The sequence below is a fragment of the Oncorhynchus nerka genome, linkage group LG5 (assembly GCF_034236695.1).
Source record: "Oncorhynchus nerka isolate Pitt River linkage group LG5, Oner_Uvic_2.0, whole genome shotgun sequence".
Lineage (NCBI taxonomy): Eukaryota > Metazoa > Chordata > Actinopteri > Salmoniformes > Salmonidae > Oncorhynchus > Oncorhynchus nerka.
Window position 1 is genome coordinate 769,680 of NC_088400.1, and position 21,715 is coordinate 791,394.

The window sequence follows — 21,715 nt, forward strand, 5'->3', positions numbered from 1 at the left end:
ATTTGATTTTAGATTGGAGATGTTTGATATGAGTCTGGAAGGAGAGTTTACAGTCTAGCCAGACACCTAGGTACTTATAGATGTCCACATATTCTAGGTCGGAACCATCCAGGGTGGTGATGCTAGTCGGGCATGCGGGTGCAGGCAGCAAATGGTTGAAAAGCATGCATTTGGTTTTACTAGCGTTTAAGAGCAGTTGGAGAACATGGAAGGAATTGAAGCTTGTTTGAAGGTTAGATGGCACAGTGTCCAAGGATGGTGTCGTCTGCGTAGAGGTGGATCAGGGAATCGCCCGCAGCAAGAGCAACATCATTGATATATACAGAGAAAAGAGTCGGCCCGAGAATTGAACTCTGTGGCACCCCCATAGAGACTGCCAGAGGACCAGACAACATGCCCTCCGATTTGACACACTGAACTCTATCAGAGAAGTAGTTGGTGAACCAGGCGAGGCAATCATTTGAGAAACCAAGGCTGTCGAGTCTGCCGATGAGGATGTGGTGGTTGACAGAGTCGAAAGCCTTGGCCAGATCAATGAATACGGCTGCACAGTAATGTTTCTTATCGATGGCGGTTAAGATATCGTTGAGGTGGTAAGGGAAATATGAGGGATTTTATAACTTCAGGCTTTTTTGTTTCTTGAGTAGATTTGTGTGATAAAAAAAATGTATTACTATTTTACATATTTTAAGTAGACACTAAAATAATGTAACTTTGTTTTCAGCTTTCACATTTTTATATATATATATATTTATTTAATGTCCAGATTTCACTGAGCTTTTGTCTTGTCTCACACCCAGACTTTTGATATTCTGTTACGGATTACACAATGTTGAGAATTTGAAAATATTTAATGAAAACAATTAGCTATCTAAATGTTATGTACTCTGGCAGACCAGGGGGTTTGGTCAAGACGTTTACACAGATCAGACAAGGACAGAGTAGGATTAGCTCAGTTTCAAGGGTGTTTATTTAAATAATAAATCAAAAAGAAAAGGATAGGTCTCCCCATGAGACCCTCTCCGGGATACCGTCTTCTGGGCTTCGCTGTATCCTGTCGGGCACAAAAACTGAACTCCCTCCTCATACCTCTGCAACCGTCCCCAACTATATGGGAGTCCTTCCTTCCCCCACTCTCCCTGTGTGTTGCCATTCTGGCAGCTTTATGGGCCTTGCACAGCTGGTGAGCAATCAGCCCTAATTAGTTCTGACCGGTGAGGTGAGCCCGTCGAGACCTGGCACGTCCAGCAGATGGAGCCATCGCCTCGATGTATACACCGTCTGTCACCAGGCCACTACGAGTCTCCCCCTGGTGGCTGACCTGCTGTACACCACAGAACATAGCGGGTCAGATTAATAAAGATATATAAACATTATTTACATAGCGGGTCAGATTAATAAAGATATATAAACATTATTTACATAGCGGGTCAGATTAATAAAGATATATAAACATTATTTACATAGCGGGTCAGATTAATAAAGATATATAAACATTATTTACATAGCGGGTCAGATTAATAAAGATATATAAACATTATTTACATAGCAGGTCAGATTAATAAAGATATATAAACATTATTTACATAGCGGGTCAGATTAATAAAGATATATAAACATTATTTACATAGAACGGGTCAGATTAATAAAGATATATAAACATTATTTACATAGCGGGTCAGATTAATAAAGATATATAAACATTATTTACATAGCGGGTCAGATTAATAAAGATATATAAACATTATTTACATAGCAATCAGATTAATAAAGATATATAAACATTATTTACATAGCGGGTCAGATTAATAAAGATATATAAACATTATTTACATAGCGGGTCAGATTAATAAAGATATATAAACATTATTTACATAGCGGGTCAGATTAATAAAGATATATAAACATTATTCACATAGCGGGTCAGATTAATAAAGATATATAAACATTATTTACATAGCGGGTCAGATTAATAAAGATATATAAACATTATTTACATAGCGGGTCAGATTAATAAAGATATATAAACATTATTTACATAGCGGGTCAGATTAATAAAGATATATAAACATTATTTACATAGCGGGTCAGATTAATAAAGATATATAAACATTATTTACATAGCAGGTCAGATTAATAAAGCTATATAAATGTATATAGGACTAAGTACTCTATGGTTGTACACAACAGCTGTCTCACAGTATCGCCTCATTAACATCACACTGAACAACATGACCAATTTTGGAGTTTTACAACATTTTTAGACATCGAGTCACCCAAGAACTGTGAAGTCAGTGTAGAACAAGGGTGTCAAACTCATTCCTCGGAGGGCTTGGTGTCTGCAGGTTTCAAATCTTTCAATTAAGCACTAGACAACCATTTGTGGGGAGTTCCTTACTAATTAGTGACCTTATTTCATCAATCAAATACAAGGAAGGAGCGAAAACCCGCAGACACTCGGCCTTCCCTGTTATGAGTTTGACGCATGCTGTAGAACAGGAAGTGACAATGTAAAAAAGGAAGTGACAGTGGAACAGAATATGACATGAAAGAGGATTTGGTAGGTTCCAAGAGGGTTCCACCTTCAAGAAAAGTCTGTGAATGTGTCAAAATAGGAAAGTGTTTTGTATTCTGGTCATTACCGCAACGGCGATAACTCATTTAGATTGTCCACTAATTGAATAAAGATGGATTGATTTATTACACAATGACACACCAATGCCAATACCACATTCTGATGTTAATTAATTGAATATTTTCAAAGTGACACGGATGTAGAAGAACTGAACATGTGATGTTATAAAACCTGTGTCTTCTCCTTAAACCCTTGTTGGTTTGCTGTTCATTTAACTTGTCTCAAATCTTTTTTAACGTTTCAGAGTGAACTATTTGAAACGTTTAAAAACAGTACTCATTTTGAATGCACCCCAAATCTTACTTCATACACCCAAGACTCATTTTCAAAGATGGTGGATAAATAAGATAGTTTACTCCGGCCGTTTACCATTGAAAATAATTGTGCGCATTTATTTATGTCCTGTGAGCATGTTTTCCCTCATGAGCTCACGGTTCCTTCATTACAGCAGAGGAAGAGAGGCCCAATTTAGCATGAAATCTGTGTGAAATCTCTCCCCTCACCAAGCAAGAAGTTTATGTTTGGAGGTCAATAAAAGTGTTTAATTTGGCCAACAAAAAAATGAATGGCTTATTTGCTACGTGAGTTTTTTTTGATCGAATAGAAGTTTTGTAAGGCTTAAGTTTTTATGATTGTACTAATATAAGTAGGACACGTGACATCCTGGCAACTTTGAGAAAAAAAAACACTTTATATCGGAATTGTCTCGAGATGGCTATGCATATTCATGGTATATGAGGCTAGTAGCATAGCATTTAATACAGGTGGTTGACGTAAACAACCCTCATCAAATACTGAAAACAAGCATTACAATAAGGAGATGCCCCACCCCAATCAGAAAAAATCTGAAGTAGGGTGTCTCGCGTTCTTTACAATCTCTGCCCCTATCACGCCATTGGCTCTTGAGGCGGAAAATCGACCAATCGGAATGTTACAGAGAATCCTTCAATCCGTGGTCAGTCGATTGACGGAAGCGCCTCTGTGAAAGATGATTAAAATGTATCTAAAAGTTTTGTATTCGTTGTTGTTGATGTTGAGTTTCTATGGAATCCCTTCAACCGGACAGAAGAAAAAGGAGGTATTTTATTCTCAGCGCACGGTGTCATTACACTAGCTAGCAGGCTAACGTTAGCTCATGGGTCTAGGAGAGATAGGTTTAGCTAGCTAGCCATGAACTTTTAGGAAGGAACCGGTTACCTAGCTAGTTTGCATCGTCAGTATGCTTCATATATAAGTATCTAGCTCATTGAAATAACTAACACGTCACATATTGCCGTGTCTATGTTCTACTTGGTCTAGAACTTTGACCCTTCCTGCAGCTATAATCCGCATCATTCCTAAACGTTGTTAGCACTTCCGGGTGAGGAAGGTGCCCTCTTTCGTCTCGAGCTAGGTAGATACACTAGAGACTTGTTCTCTGAGAGGGTGGGCCAGTTGATGGACTGGGCTGGTATTAAGACCCTGATCTCTAACCCCTCCTCTCTCCCTCCAGACCCTGCTGTCTGAGTGGGTGGGCCGGTATAACACCCTGACCTGTAACCCCTAACCTCTTTGCCCTCTTCTCTCTCCCTCCAGACCCTGCAGTCTGGAGTAGGTGGGCCAGCTGATGGACCAGGTCGCTATACGACTCTGACCTCTAACCCCTCTTCCCCTTTTCTCCCTCCAGACCCTGCTCTCTGAGTCAAGGTGAGTCAGCTTATGGACTGGACAGGGAAGAGAGCTGTGATCCGTATGAACGGGGAGAGTTTCGTCGCTTTGTGAAGGCTCCTCCAAGGAACTACTCTGTGGTCATCATGTTCACCGCTCTGCAGCCACAGAGACAGTGTGGCGTCTGCAAGTAACTTATCTACAAATTGTTACACCAGATAATGTGATTTAATCAAAGGTGTTTGGTATCCATTACTGGGAGTTACAGGGTGGGTACAGTTTGGTGTAGTGGAGGGAATTTTCTACCAACCTTGGCGATACTGTATTTGTCCACGATTCGTGCAAACTTGAGTCTCATAAAATGTCTGTCTCCAGTGCAGGGGTTTCATTTGAATTGGGGTGACAGGTGGGTGTCACATGTCATGATACTCACCTGTCTCGATCAATGAGAGAAGACTTGAAATAGACAAGATGACAGCGTACACATTGTTGGATTACTTTATGGAGCCAAAAAATAATTGATTCAAACAAACCGTCTGCCAGTCAGTAACAGAGACTGTGTGTAGTCTGCCAGTCAGTAACAGAGACTGTGTGTAGTCTGCCAGTCAGTAACAGAGACTGTGTGTAGTCTGCCAGTCAGTAACAGAGACTGTGTCTAGTCTGCCAGTCAGTAACAGAGACTGTGTGTAGTCTGCCAGTCAGTAACAGAGACTGTGTCTAGTCTGCCAGTCAGTAACAGAGACTGTGTCTGCCAGTCAGTAACAGAGACTGTGTCTAGTCTGCCAGTCAGTAACAGAGACTGTGTCTAGTCTGCCAGTCAGTAACAGAGACTGTGTGTAGTCTGCCAGTCAGTAACAGAGACTGTGTCTAGTCTGCCAGTCAGTAACAGAGACTGTGTCTAGTCTGCCAGTCAGTAACAGAGACTGTGTCTGGTCTGCCAGTCAGTAACAGAGACTGTGTCTGGTCTGCCAGTCAGTAACAGAGACTGTGTCTGGTCTGCCAGTCAGTAACAGAGACTGTGTCTGGTCTGCCAGTCAGTAACAGAGACTGTGTCTGGTCTGCCAGTCAGTAACAGAGACTGTGTCTAGTCTGCCAGTCAGTAACAGAGACTGTGTGTAGTCTGCCAGTCAGTAACAGAGACTGTGTGTAGTCTGCCAGTCAGTAACAGAGACTGTGTGTAGTCTGCCAGTCAGTAACAGAGACTGTGTGTAGTCTGCCAGTCAGTAACAGAGACTGTGTGTAGTCTGCCAGTCAGTAACAGAGACTGTGTGTAGTCTGCCAGTCAGTAACAGAGACTGTGTCTAGTCTGCCAGTCAGTAACAGAGAATGTGTCTAGTCTGCCAGTCAGTAACAGAGACTGTGTGTAGTCTGCCAGTAAGGGGTCACATGTTAGTTTTACACATGGATGGGGCAAATGCATGTCCTAATATGCCTTTGTGGTACGCCAGACTTTTGTGACTAGTCTATTAGTTCCATTGTTCTGGACACACTAAATCAATCGTATCTCAAATATTGAAAGGTATTTGACATACTGTGTGTGTCCACCCCCTCTACAGACAGGCTGACGAGGAGTACCAGATCCTAGCTAATTCCTGGCGTTACTCCAGTGCCTTCACCAACAAGGTCTTCTTCGCTACCGTCGACTTTGATGAAGGATCTGACGTCTTTCAGATGGTATAACTATTCTATCTCTTCTAGTTGATTTCACCCTTCATGTGTTATTTAGAGCCAGGCTTTAAGCTGTCCATTAGAGCCTAACGGTTGGCATCGGTAAACCAGCCTGATCTCGACGGCTCACATTCTTTAAGTGAAACGACACTTGACAGCAGCCAGTCTGGTGACTCTACCTGATCTACTGGATCATTACAACATGAACCTTCTGGAACACTGCTTTAACTGGTGCATATCAACTCAGTAGTGTGTATGAATATAGTAGTAGTTATATAATAATATAGTCGTAGTATATATGAATATAGTAGTAGTTATATAATAATATAGTAGTAGTTATATAATAATATAGTAGTAGTTATATATGAATATAGTAGTAGTTATATAATAATATAGTAGTAGTTATATAATAATATAGTCGTAGTATATATGAATATAGTAGTAGTTATATATGAATATAGTAGTAGTTATATATGAATATAGTAGTAGTTATATAATAATATAGTAGTAGTTATATAATAATATAGTAGTAGTATATATGAATATAGTAGTAGTTATACAGTGGGGCAAAACAGTATTTAGTCAGCCACCAATTGTGCAAGTTCTCCCACTTAAAAAGATGAGGCCTGTAATTTTCATCATAGGTACACTTCAACTATGACAGACAAAATGAGAAAAAAAATCCATAAAATCACATTGTAGGATTTTTTTATTTTTAATTTGCAAATAATGGTGGAAAAATTATGATGATGAAAATTACAGGCCTCTCTCATCTTTTTAAGTGGGAGAACTTGCACAATTGGTGGCTGACTAAGTACTTTTTAGCCGCACTGTATAACTACTACTATATTCATATATACTACGACTATATTATTATATAACTACTACTATATTCATATATACTACGACTATATTATTATATAACTACTACTATATTCATATATACTACGACTATATTATTATATAACTACTACTATATTCATATATACTACTACTATATTATTATATAACTACTACTATATTCATATATACTACTACTATATTATTATATAACTACTACTATATTCATATATACTACGACTATATTATTATATAACTACTACTATATTATTATATAACTACTACTATATTCATATATACTACAAATATACACTACTACTATATTCATATATACTACAAATATACACTACCACTATATTCATATATACTACAAATATACACTACCACTATATTCATATATACTACAAATATACACTACTACTATATTCTTATATAACTACTACTATATTCATATACACTATATATACTCACTACTACTACATTTCATTTACTACTACTATTATTATAACTACTACTATATTCATATACACTATATATATAACTACTACTATATTCATATATACTACAGATTTAACTACTACTATATTCATATACACTACATATATAACTACTACTATATTCATATATACTACAGATTTAAATACTACTATATTCATATATACTACATATTTAACTACTACTATATTCACATATACTACATTAATATACACTACTAGTATATTCATATGTAGTATGTATTCAAATACACTACAGATAGTAACTAGTTATATTCATACACTGCTCAAAAAAATAAAGGGAACACTGAAACAGACTCCATAAGGGTGGTATGAGGGCCCGACGTCCACAGGTGGGGGTTGTGCTTACAGCCCAACACCGTACTATACATTACACTTTTGCCAGAGAACACCAAGATTGGCAAATTCGCCACTGGTGCCCTGTGCTCTTCACAGATGAACTACAGAAGCAGGTTCACACTGAGCACATGTGACAGATTCGTGACAGAGTCTGGAGACGCTACTATGGAGAACGTTCTGCTGCCTGCAACATCCTCCAGCATGACCGGTTTGGTGGTGGGTCAGTCACGGTGTGGGGTGGCATTTTTTGGGGTGGCCGCACAGCCCTCCATTTGCTCGCCAGAGGTAGCCTGACTGCCATTAGGTACCGAGATGAGATCCTCAGACCCCTTGTGAGACCATATGCTGGTGCGGTTGGCCCTGGGTTCCTCCTAATGCAAGACAATGCTAAACCTCATGTGGCTGGAGTGTGTCAGCAGTTCCTGCAAGAGGAAGGCATTGATGCTATGGACTGGCCCGCCCGTTTTCCAGACCTGAATCTAATTGAGCACATCTGGGACATCATGTCTCGCTCCATCCACCAACGCCACGTTGCACCACAGACTGTCCAGGAGTTGGCGGATGCTCTAGTCCAGGTCTGGGAGGAGATCCCTCAGGAGACCATCCGCCACCTCATCAGGAGCATGCCCAGGCGTTGTAGGGAGGTCATACAGGCACGTGGAGGCCACACACACTACTGAGACTCATTTTGACTTGTTTTAAGGACATTACATCAAAGTTGGATCAGCCTGTAGTGTGGTTTTCCACTTTAATTTTGAATGTGACTCCAAATCCAGACCTCCATGGGTTGATAAATTTGATTTCCATTGATAATTTTTGTGTGATTTTGTTGTCAGCACGTTCAACTATGTAAAGAAAAAGTATTTAATAAGAATATTTCATTCATTCAGATCTAGGATGTTATTTTAGTGTTCCCTTTATTTTTTTGAGCAGTGTATGTCGTGTATATGAATATAGTAGTAGTTATATATGTAGTGTATATGAATATAGTAGTAGTGTGTATATATAGTGTATATGAATATAGTAGTAGTTATATATGTAGTGTATATGAATATAGTAGTAGTTAAATATGTAGTGTATATAAATATAGTAGTAGTTACATCAAAGTTGTATAATATAGTAGTAGTATATATAATTTTTGTATATGAATATAGTAGTAGTTATATATATAGTGTATATGAATATAGTAGTAGTGTGTATATATAGTAGTATATGAATATAGTAGTAGTGTGTATATATAGTGTATATGAATATAGTAGTAGTGTGTATATATAGTGTATATGAATATAGTAGTAGTGTGTATATATAGTGTATATGAATATAGTAGTAGTTATATATGTAGTGTATATGAATATAGTAGTAGTGTGTATATATAGTGTATATGAATATAGTAGTAGTTATATATGTAGTGTATATGAATATAGTAGTAGTTAAATATGTAGTGTATATGAATATAGTAGTAGTTATATATGTAGTATATATGATTATAGTAGTAGTTATATATCTGTTATTTGTGTATATAGTTGTAGTTACATATCTTATTTGTGTATATAGTAGTATTTGTGTATATGGTAGTATTTATATATTTGTTATTTGTCTATATAGTAGTATTTGTGTATATGGTAGTATTTATATATTTGTTATTTGTGTATATAGTAGTAGTTAAGTAGTATTTGTGTATATAGTAGTATTTATATATCTGTGTTATTTGTCTATATAGTAGTATTTGTGTATATGGTAGTTTGTTATTTGTATATTTTTATAGTATATAGTAGTAGTTAAGTAGTATTTGTGTATATAGTAGTATTTATATATCTGTGTTATTTGTCTATATAGTAGTATTTGTGTATATGGTAGTATTTATATATTTGTTATTTGTGTATATAGTAGTAGTTAAGTAGTATTTGTGTATATAGTAGTATTTATATATCTGTCTTTGTCTCCCCAGTTGAATATGAACTCGGCTCCCTCCTTCATCCATTTTCCTGCTAAAGGGAAGCCTAAGAAGTCTGACTCCTATGAGCTGCAGGTCAGAGGCTTCGCTGCAGAACAGCTGGCCCGCTGGGTCGGGGACCGCACTGACGTACAGGTAGCCCCTCCTGACCTCTCACCTCTTCACCTTTCACCTCTCACGCTAGGTATTTGCGTAATGTATTAGTCTGTGTTTATCTGAGTAGATGTGGGTGATCAGGTGTGTATTTTTTAAATTTAATTAACCAGGTTGGCCAGTTGAGAACAAGTTCTCATTTACAACTGCGATCTGGCCAAGGTAAAGCAAAGCAGTGCGACAAAAACAACAACGCAGAGTTACACATTGGATAAACAAAGTCAATAACACAATAGAAAATAAATCTATATACAGTGTGTGCAAATGTAGTGTCGTGTCTTTGGCTATGATTAAGTGATTTGACATGCTATACTATAAAATAATTTCTCCGTAATTAATATTACCTGATTGAGCTAATTATGTAAATGTAATTAACTAGAGAGTCGGGGCACCACAAAATAATATTTATAGAGCTGTTATCTTCCGAATAAACTCTTAAAGACCTAGTAATATTTTACATCAATAGCAGTCAATATTAATCGTCATCTTAATTCAGTCTCATCTGAAAGTTGTAAATTCTTAGTTATCTGCACGAACCCTGGCTAACAAGTTGAATCAGCAATGCAAAATTGGGTTTAATTATTTATTTACTAAATACCTAACTAATCACACAGAATTACACATACACATAATTAATCATAACTTGATTACAAATTACGTCATAAAGGAAAAAGTCCCTAGCGGGCGGAACAGATATGACAGCTTGTTCCACAAAAGAAAAGGAGCTGGGTGAAAGTAAAAGAGCGGAAAGACTGAGAAACAAAGGGTGAAGCTGTGCTAACGTAAATACAGTATCTTATGCATTCTAAATTACCGCCAATTTGGAAAAGGAAAATGCGATAAGTATTTACTCAGTAGGTTGGTGGTAGGTGGAAGGCCGTGTTGCCAAACCGAGTCCTTTGTCCTTTGAAGAATGTCTCTGGTGGTCAATTGGATACGTTGTAGTAACGTCGTTGTGTGATAGACGGGATACTCTGTCTGTTCCTTCCTCGTTTGCAGCGGCTGTTGCTAACTCAACGGCTAGGAGGTATCACTTCTGTAGTGAATAAGAGTTCAAAGTTCATACCATCCGCAACCAAAGCTCACGCTGATGTTGGCTTCGTTCTGTAGTTATTATCTGAACCATTCTGACATCGGACCGTCGTCCTCACGTCCTCGGAACAGGAGGTTATATTGTTGTCAAGGGCTTATATAGGAAGGGAGAGGAGTGCGTGTTTGAAAAGTTTTATAGCCCTTGTCCCTTCCCAGGGGAGGGCCACTGATTGAGCAGAGCCCTATTTTATGAAAACCCAAATCTCACATTTTAGAAGCTTAAATCACATTTCATCCCATCACGAATAATTTCATATTCAAACATTTTAAATTGAACAACAATTCCATGTGAATCCGATAACTCTGATGTGTAGACTTTCCACTGTAGAGTTGATGTCATCTTATCATTGATGAGAATGTCTCAGATGACAACCGAACTGACATCATATTCATTAAGTACCACTGCATATGTTCCATTGGTCGGATTACCAGAATATAGTTCATTTCCTACCCCCAGGCCAACGTCATGACAGTAGTAAGATTAGGAAGGTAAGGCAATACAATATGTATGTGTGTGTGTCAATCTGTTTGTGTGTGTGTCTCTCTCTGTGTAGATGTGGGTGATCAGGCTGACTCTGTGTCTCTCTCTGTGTAGATGTGGGTGATCAGGCTGACTGTGTGTCTCTCTCTCTGTGTAGATGTGGGTGATCAGGCTGACTGTGTGTCTCTCTCTGTGTAGATCCGTGTGATCCGTCCTCCTAACTATGCGGGGCCGTTGATGCTGGGATTCCTGCTGGCAGTGATAGGAGGACTGGCTTACCTCCGCAGAAACAACCTGGAATTCCTCTACAACAAGAACGTCTGGGCCTTCTCTGCTCTGGTAGGAACACACTGGTTCATTATGTAACTGACTATCAAGTTATGGATGAATAAGTGTTGAGTCAATGGTTTGCGTTCTCTCTAGTGTTTCTGCCTGATCATGACTTCAGGTCAGATGTGGAACCACATTAGAGGACCTCCCTACGCCCACAAGAACCCCACCACTGGACAAGTGGTACGTCCCTCTCTCTCTATAGATATCTCTTAACCCCACCACTGGACAAGTGGTACGTCCCTCTCTCTTTCTATAGATATCTCTCAACTTCTTATGGCTGGGGGGCAGTATTGAGTAGCTTGGATGAATAAGTTGCTCAAAGTAAACGGCCTGCTCCTCAGTCTCAGTTGCTAATTCGTATTGGATAGAAAACTCTAAAGTTTCTAAACCTGTTTGAATGATGTCTGTGAGTATAACAGAACTCATATGGCAGGCAAAATCCTGAGGAGAAATCAAAACAGGAAGTGAGAAATCTGAGCTTGGTATGTATTCATCACAGTTCCCATTGAAATCCCCTTGAGATATTAATGATGTTGCACTTCCTAGGGCTTCCACTAGATGTCAAATATCTATAGAAATTTGAATGAGACTTCTACTGTGTTGTGGAACTGAATGAGAGCAGAATGTATCAGGTGTCTGGCTGTCAGCCAATTTCTGATCATGCGCATTCCTCATGGTATCCTCTTGTGTTCCATTGCTCATCAAGACGCAAAGGAATACTCCGGTTGGAACTTTATTGAAGCTATATGTTATAAACATCCTAATGATTGATTCTGTACTTAGTTTGAAATGTTTCTTCGACCTGTAATATAACTTTTTTGAAATTTTTGTCCGGCGTAACGCGCTAACAAAAGGAGGTATTTGGACATAAATAACGGACATTATCGAACAAAACAAACATTTATTGTGGGATTCCTGGGAGTGCATTCTGATGAAGATCATCAAAGGTAAGGGAATATTTATCATGTAATTTCTTGTTTATGTTGACGCCAACATGGCGGCTATTTTTACTATTTTTCTGAGTCTCAGATTATTGTATTGTTTGCTTATTCCGTAAGGTTTTTTTGAAATCAGACACAGCGGTTGCATTTAAAAAATATATATATTATTATTTTTTACCTTTTTATTTTACTAGGCAAGTCAGTTAAGAACAAATTATATTATTTTCAATGAGGGCCTAGGAACAGTGGGTTAACTGCCTGTTCAGGGGCAGAACGACAGATTTGTACCTTGTCAACTCGGGGATTCGAACTTGCAACCTTTCGGTTACTAGTCCAACGCTCTAACCACTAGGTTATCCTGCCGCGCTTTAAGGAGAGGTATATCTATAATTCCATGTGTATAACTTGTATTATCATCTACATTTATGATGAGTATTTCTGTTGAAAGATGTGGCTATGCAAAATCACTGGATGTTTTTGGAACTAGTGAATGTAACACGCCAATGTAAACTCATGTTTTGATATAAATATGAACTTTATCAAACAAAACATACATGTATTGTTTGATAAAAAGCGCCCTGCACTTTCACTGGCTGTTGTAATATCATCCCGGTAATGGGATGTCAGCCCAAAGCATAACCCCACCGCTGGACTAGTGGTACGTCCCTCTCTCTCTATAGATATCTCTTAACATAACCCCACTGTTGGACTAGTGGTACCTCCCTCTCTCTCTATAGATATCTCTTAACATAACCCCACTGTTGGACTAGTGGTACCTCCCTCTCTCTCTATAGATATCTCTTAACATAACCCCACTGTTTGACTAGTGGTATGTCCCTCTCTCTCTCTAGATATCTCTTAACATAACCCCACTGTTTGACTAGTGGTACCTCCCTCTCTCTCTAGATATCTCTTAACATAACCCCACTGTTGGACTAGTGGTATGTCCCTCTTTCTCTATTGATATCTCTTAACATAACCCCACTGCTGGACTAGTGGTACCTCTCTCTCTATAGATATCTCTTAACATAACCCCACTGCTGGACTAGTGGTACCTCTCTCTCTATAGATATCTCTTAACATAACCCCACCACTGGACTAGTGGTACGTCCCTCTCTCTATAGATATCTCTTAACATAACCCCACTGTTGGACTAGTGGTACCTCCCTCTCTCTCTATAGATATCTCTTAACATAACCCCACTGTTGGACTAGTGGTACGTCCCTCTCTCTCTCTATAGATATCTCTTAACATAACCCCACTGTTGGACTAGTGGTACCTCCCTCTCTCTCTCTATAGATATCTCTTAACATAACCCCACTGTTGGACTAGTGGTATACTCTATAGTCCTTCTCTCTGTTATAGATATCTTTCTTAACATAACCCCACTGTTGGACTAGTGGTATGTCCCTCTCTCTCTATAGATATCTCTTAACATAACCCCACTGTTGGACTAGTGGTACCTCCCTCTCTCTCTCTATAGATATCTCTTAACATAACCCCACTGTTGGACTAGTGGTATGTCCCTCTTTCTCTATAGATATCTCTTAACATAACCCCACTGCTGGACTAGTGGTACCTCTCTCTCTATAGATATCTCTTAACATAACCCCACTGTTGGACTAGTGGTATGTCCCTCTCTCTCTATAGATATCTCTTAACATAACCCCACTGTTGGACTAGTGGTACCTCCCTCTCTCTCTATAGATATCTCTTAACATAACCCCACCACTGGACTAGTGGTACCTCTCTCTCTCTATAGATATCTCTTAACATAACCCCACTGCTGGACTAGTGGTACCTCCCTCTCTCTCTATAGATATCTCTTAACATAACCCCACTGTTGGACTAGTGGTACGTCCCTCTCTCTCTATAGATATCTCTTAACATAACCCCACTGCTGGACTAGTGGTACATCCCTCTCTCTTTCTCTCTCAATTCAATTTCAATTAAATTTAAGGACTTTATTGGGAACTTTGCCAAAGCAAGTGAAATAAAAAATAGAAAATGAACAGTCTCTCTATCAAATCCCAACTTTATTTTTCACATGCGCAGGTCTACAGGTGTAGACCTTACCGTGAAATGCCCTTATTTATTAAATAGACAAATAGACAAAAGTAAAAATCAGAATATAATGTAACACAATAAGAATAACAATAAGGCAGGGGGTTCCGAGTCAGTTCCAAGTCAGTGTGCAGGGATATAGGTTAGTACATTTGTTCATGTAGGTAGGGGTGAAGTGACTATGCATAGATAATAAATAGTGAGTAGCAGCAGTGAAAATCTCATAATTAAAATTCCTCAAACATATAATTATTTTACACCATTTTAAAGATTAACTTGTTGTTAATCCCACCACAGTGTCCGATTTAAAAAGGCCAGAGACTAGTCACAAAAACACACATAGCCATTTTTCACAAAAAGCACAAAAAGCAGAAATATAGATAAAATGAATCACTAACCTTTGATGATCTTCATCAGATGACACTCATAGGACTTGTTTTGTTTGATAAAGTTCATATTTATATACAAAAATCTGAGTTTACATTGGCACGTTATGTTTAGTAGTTCCAAAACATCAGGGGATATTGCAGAGAGCCACATAAATTTACAGAAATACTCATAATAAACATTGATCATGCATGGAATTAGAGATACACTTTTCCTTAATGCAACCGCTGTGTCAGATTTTTTTTTTTTATTACGGAAAAAGCAAACCATGCAATAATCAGGGTACGGCGCTCAGACAACAAATCAAGCCATACAGATATCCGCCACGTTGGAGTCAACAGAAGTCAGAAATAGCGTTATAAATATTCACTTACCTTTGATGATCTTCATCAGAATGCACTCCCAGGAATCCCAGTTCCACAATAAATGTTTGAATTGTTTGGTAAAGTCCATCATTTATGTCCAAATACCTCCTTTTTGTTTGCGCGTTTAAGCCCATTAATCCAAATGCGCAATGCGCGATCGCTTAGTTCAGACGAAAAGTCAAAAAAGTTATATTACAGTTCTGGGAAACATGTCAAACGATGTATAGAATCAATCTTTAGGATGTTTTTATCATAACTTTTCAATAATGTTCTACCCGGAGTCTTCCTTTGTCTTCAGAAATGCAAAGGAACTCAAGCTAACTCTCACGTGAATGCGCGTGATCAGCTAATGCCTCTCTGCCAGACCACTGACTCACTCCCCTCCCATTCCCCCTCCTTTTACAGTAGAAGCGTCAAACACGGTTCTAAAGATTGTTGACATCTAGTGGAAGCCTTAGGAAGTGCAATTTGAACCCATAGACACTGTGTATTCGATAGCCAAAGAGTTGAAAAACTACAATTCTCAAATTTCCCACTTCCTGGTTGGATTTTTTTTGCCTGGCATATGAGTTCTGTTATACTCACAGTCATTATTCAAACAAATTTTGAAACTTCAGAGTGTTTTCTATCCAAAATGTACTAATAATATGCATATATTAGCAACTGGGCCTGAGTAGCAGGCAGTTTACTCTGGGCACCTTATTCATTCAAGCTACTCAATACTGCCACCAGCCATAACAAGTTAAGAACAAATTCTTATTTTCAATGACGGCCTAGGGTTAACTGTCTTGTTCAGGGGCCGAAAGACCGATTTTTTTACGTTGTCAGCTCTGTGATTCGATCTTGCAACCTTCCAGTTGCTAGTTCAATGCTCTAACCACTAGGCTACCTGCCACCCCGGTAGAAGAGAAAACAGTCTATGACTTGGGTGACTGGAGTCTCCGACAATTTTATGGGCTTTCCTCTGACACAGCCTATTATATACAGTGGGGAGAACAAGTATTTGATACACTGCTGATTTTGTAGGTTTTCCTACTTACAAAGCATGTAGAGGTCTGTCATTTTTATCATAGGTACACTTCAACTGTGAGAGACGGAATCTAAAACAAAAATCCAGAAAATCACATTGTATGATTTTTAAGTAATTAATTAGCATTAATAATTTTTTGGGATGGTTTGTCCTCGGGATTTTGCCTGCCATATCAGTTCTGTTATATTCACAGACATTATTTTAACAGTTTTAGAAACTAGACTGTTTAGAGTGTTTTCTATCCAAATCTACAAATTATATGCATATCCTAGCTTCTGGGCCTGAGTAACAGGCAGTTTACTTTGGGCACGCTTTTCATCTGGACGTGAAAATACTGCCCACTACCCAAGACAGGTTAATAACTGTGTGTGTTAACTGTGTGTGTGTGTGTGTGTGTGTTAATCACTGTGTGTGTTAACTGTGTGTGTGTGTGTGTGTTAATAACTGTGTGTGTTAACTGTGTGTGTGTGTGTGTGTGTGTTAATCACTGTGTGTGTGTTGTTTCAGAGTTACATCCACGGCAGCAGTCAGGCCCAGTTTGTAGCAGAAACTCACATCGTGCTGCTCTTCAGTATCCTTTACACACCTCAGTCTGACCCCCTGACTTCTAACCCTGTATGAGAGCCTGCTCATTGGCTACAGCTTCTCTCTATGACCCTTAACCTCCTGCTCCAGACTCTGCTGTTACCATGGGGATGGTGTTGTTGCACGAGGCGGCCACGTCAGATATGGACATTGGCAAGAGGAAAAGTATGTATCTAGATATCTCTGTCTCTCTCTCTCTGTCTCTGTCTCTGTCTGTCTCTCTCTCTCTTCTCTCCTCTCTCTCTCTCTTCTCTCCTCTCTCTCTCTCCTCTCTGCCTATATTTCTCTCTCTCTCTGTCTATATCCATCTTTCTGTCTCTCTCTTTTAATTGAATTCAAAGTGCTTAATTGGCATGGGAAACACACTACATCACCAAAAGTATGTGGACACCTTTTCAAATGAGTGGATTCGACTATTTCAGCCACACCCGTTGCTGACAGGTGTATAAAATCGAGCACACATTCATGCAATCTCCATAGACAAACATTGGCAGTAGAATGGCCTTACTGAAGAGCTCAGTGACTTTCAAGGTGGCACCGTCATAGGATGCCACCTTTCCAACAAGTCAGTTGGTAAAATTTCTGCCCTACAATGGTCAACTGGTCAACTGTAAGTGCTGTTATTGTGAAGTGGAAATGTCTAGACCAGTGGTTCCCAAACGTTTTATAGTCCCGTACCCCCTCTAGCACCAGGGTCAGCTGTACCCCCTCTAGCACCAGGGTCAGCTTTACCCCCTCTAGCACCAGGGTCAGCTGTACCCCCTCTAGCACCAGGGTCAGCTGTACCCCCTCTAGCACCAGGGTCAGCTGTACCCCCTCTAGCACCAGGGTCAGCGCACTCTCAAATGTTGTTGTTTGCCATCATTGTAAGCCTGCCACACACACACACACACACACACACACACACACACACACACACACACACACACACGCTATACGATACATTTATTAAACATAAGAAGAGTGTGAGTTTGTCACAACCCGGCTCGTGGGAAGTGACAACGAGCTCTTATAGGACCAGGGCACAAATAATAATATCATAATAATCATTTTGCTCTTTATTTAACCATCTTACATATAAAACCTGATTTGTTTATCAACAATTGTGAATAACTCACCACAGGTTAATGAGAAGGGTGTGCTTGAAAGGATGCACATAACTTGTATTGGAGAGAGTCTCAGTCTTAAATCACTTTCCACACACAGTCTGTGCCTGTATTTATTTGTCATGAGGGCCGAGAATCCACTCTCACATAGGTACGTGGTTGCAAAGGGCATCAGTGTCTTAACAGTGTGATTGGCCAAGGCAAGAAACTCTGAGCGCAGCCCCATCCAGAAACCTGGCTGTGGCTTCTGATTAAATTCAGTTTTCACAGAACCGCTTATTTCAATTTTGTTGAGTCTCTCTTGTTCCCATATTGGTAAGTGTACTGGGGGCAGGGCATGAAAGGGATAACGAATCCAGTTGTTTCTGTTTCGGGAAAGTACATGCGCAACCAACTCACTCAGGTGCTTTGCTATATCACATTTGACTGTAAGCTTGAGTTCATTTACAGTGATGGAAAGACCTGTGTGTTGTCCGTGTTAATGCAGACAGAGAAGAGCTCCAACCTGTGTGTTGTCCGTGTTAATGCAGACAGAGAAGAGCTCCAACCTGTGTGTTGTCCGTGTTAATGCAGACAGAGAAGAGCTCCAACCTGTGTGTTGTCCGTGTTAATGCAGACAGAGAAGAGCTCCAACCTGTGTGTTGTCCGTGTTAATGCAGACAGAGAAGAGCTCCAACCTGTGTGTTGTCCGTGTTAATGCAGACAGAGAGGGGCTCCAACCTGTGTGTTGTCCTTGTTAATGCAGACAGAGAAGGGCTCCAACCTGTGTGTTGTCCTTGTTAATGCAGACAGAGAAGAGCTCCAACCTGTGTGTTGTCCTTGTTAATGCAGACAGAGAAGAGCTCCAACTTCTTAATCATAGCTTAAATTGTGTCCCTCACATTGAATATAGTTGCAGGGAGTCCCTGTAATCCTAGATTCAGATCATTCAGGAAAAATCGTCTCCCAGACAGGCCAGTCGTGTGAGAAACTCAAGCGGTCAGACAAGTGAAAATGATGGTCAGTAAAGAAAACTTTAAGCTCGTCTCTCAATTCAAAAAAAAAATTGTCAATACTTTTCCCCTTGATAACCAGCGCACTTCTGTATGTTGTAAAAGTGTTACATGGTCGCTGTCCATATCAGTGCATAGTACAGAAAATACACGAGAGTTCAGAGGTCTTTGTTTAACAAAGTTAACTATTTTCACTGTGGTGTCCAAAACGTCTTTCAAGCTGTCAGGCATTCCCTTGGCAGCAAGAGCCTCTCGCTGGATACTGCAGTGTACCAAGAGCCTCTAGGTTGATACTGCAGTGCACCCAAGAGCCTCTAGGTGGATGCTGCAGTGTACCAAGAGCCTCTAGGTGGATGCTGCAGTGTACCAAGAGCCTCTAGGTGGATGCTGCAGTGTACCAAGAGCCTCTAGGTGGATGCTGCAGTGTACCAAGAGCCTCTAGGTCACATATGTCAGAGTCAAGGCCCGCGGGCCACATCCGGCCCGCAAGAAGGTTTTTTACGGCCCCTGGGATGATCTTGATTTATTATTAGAACCGGCCCGCAGCAAGCCGGCAGCCCGCAGATCTTTTACACGCACCAATACTACATTTCCCACAATGCAAAGGTGACGCACCGAGCAGTAGGCTGCTTCATTTCAATATTTATTGGCACAGCAGTCGTCAGCATCACAGTAAAATTAACTTTCAGATACCCATCAAAAATGGCAAAACGGAAGGTGGATACTGAGAACCGGGGTTTCAAACAAGGTGGGAGTCGGAGTATATGTTCACGAAGGTAGCTGGAAAACCTGTGTGTCTTCTGTGTGGAGAAAGTGTGGCGGTACTGAAAGAGTATAATCTGAGACGACATTATGAAACGAAACACGCGGACAAAAACAAGAATATGGACATGGAACAAAGGCTACAAAAGGCAGAGGAATTAAAACGAGGCCTCAAATCTCGACAGGCTCTGTTCAAAAAAGCCAAATCACAAGGCCAGGCTGCTGTCAAGGCCAGTTTTATTTTGGCAGAAGAGATCGCTAAATCAGCCCGGCCATTTACGGAGGGGGATTTCATCAAAAACTGCATGATTAAAGTTTGTGACGAAGTTTGCCCAGAAAAAAGGCAACTCTTTTTAAATGTGAGTCTGAGCAGAAACACCATTGCCGAGAGAGTAGACCAGTTGTCCATCAATCTAAAAGAGCAGCTTGTGAAAAAGGGAAAAGATTTTATTGCATATTCCTTGGCTGTGGATGAGAGCACCGACATTTCTGACATTGCCCAGTTGTCAATTTTCATCCGCGGAGTGGACTCCAACCTAAGCGTGACAGAGGAGTTTTTGGCTTTACGTCCTATGCATGGCACAACTACGGGGCATGATTTGTATGAAGAGGTGTCAAGATGTGTAAATGAGATGGAGCTGCCTTGGGAAAAACTCGTGGGTTTGACAACCGACGGAGCACCTGCGATGTGTGGACACAGGAGCGGACTGGTGGCGAAGATACGGGGAAAAGATGCAAGAGGAAAACGCGACAGGTGAGCTGACAGCTTATCATTGTATCATACACCAGGAAGCGTTGTGCGGTAAAGCCTTGAAAATGGAGCATGTAATGAGCATCATCACGCGCACAGTTAACTTTATCAGAGCCAAAGGTTTGAATCACCGCCAGTTCAAGGCATTTCTGACGGAGTTAGAAACGGAGCATGGTGATTTGCCTTATCACACAGAGGTGCGATGGCTAAGCCAGGGAAAGGTGCTTCAAAGATGTTTCGAGCTTCGTGAGGAGATTTGTCTGTTCTTGGACAGCAAAGGGAAAGACACAACACAACTCCGAGACGAAATGTTTCTGTGTGAAATGGCTTTTCTGTGTGACATTACGAGTCATCTGAATGCAATAAACTTGCAGCTGCAGGGTCGGGATCGTGTCATCTCTGATATGTACAGTACAGTGAAGGCATTTAAAACCAAACTGACTCTGTGGGAGACGCAGATGCGGAAAGAAAATTTGAGCCACTTTCCCAGCTGCCAGACCATGAAAGAGAAGCTCTCTACCAGTGCGTTCCCGAGCACACAGTTGGCTGATAAAATAGGTATGCTTGCCGCTGACTTTCGACGCCGATTTGCTGACTTTGAAGCACAAAAAAGCAGGTTGGAACTGCTCGGTAACCCATTTGCTGTTGACGTGGAAAGCTCACCACCAAACCTCCAAATGGAGTTGATTGACCTCCAATGCAATGATGCACTGAGGGCAAAATATGCGGCAGTGGGTGCTGCGGAGTTCGCCCGTTTCCTCCCCGGCACAATGCCCCAGCTGCGCATCCAGGCTGCTCAAACGTTGTCTATGTTTGGCAGCACATACCTGTGTGAACAACTGTTTTCTTTGATGAACCTGAACAAAACATCACACAGAAGTCGACTTACTGCTGAACACCTCCACTCAATTCTGAGGATTTCTTCAGCTCAGAGCCTTACCCCGAACATTGATGAACTTGTGGAAAAGATGGGACACCACCAAGTATCACCCTCAACCTCAAACAAGTGAACATTACTGTGCAATCACATATTTAGAGTTTTTACTCAGTTCAAGTTTAAAAGTTAAAATTTAAT

At 40.1% G+C, this 21,715-nt stretch overlaps 1 protein-coding gene across 1 annotated transcript in view; it reads left to right on the forward strand.

The window, feature by feature from the left end:
- The first annotated feature begins 4,305 nt into the window (after window positions 1-4,305).
- Window positions 4,306-21,715, forward strand: part of LOC115119692 (magnesium transporter protein 1) — a 31,203-nt gene continuing 13,793 nt past the window's right edge. Inside the window, 8 exon segments of the mRNA XM_065018261.1 lie at window positions 4,306-4,376; window positions 4,379-4,472; window positions 5,839-5,956; window positions 9,593-9,733; window positions 11,523-11,663; window positions 11,748-11,837; window positions 16,952-17,015; window positions 17,120-17,194. Of these exon segments, the coding sequence (XP_064874333.1) occupies window positions 4,334-4,376; window positions 4,379-4,472; window positions 5,839-5,956; window positions 9,593-9,733; window positions 11,523-11,663; window positions 11,748-11,837; window positions 16,952-17,015; window positions 17,120-17,194 (766 nt within the window). The 5' untranslated portion in view covers window positions 4,306-4,333.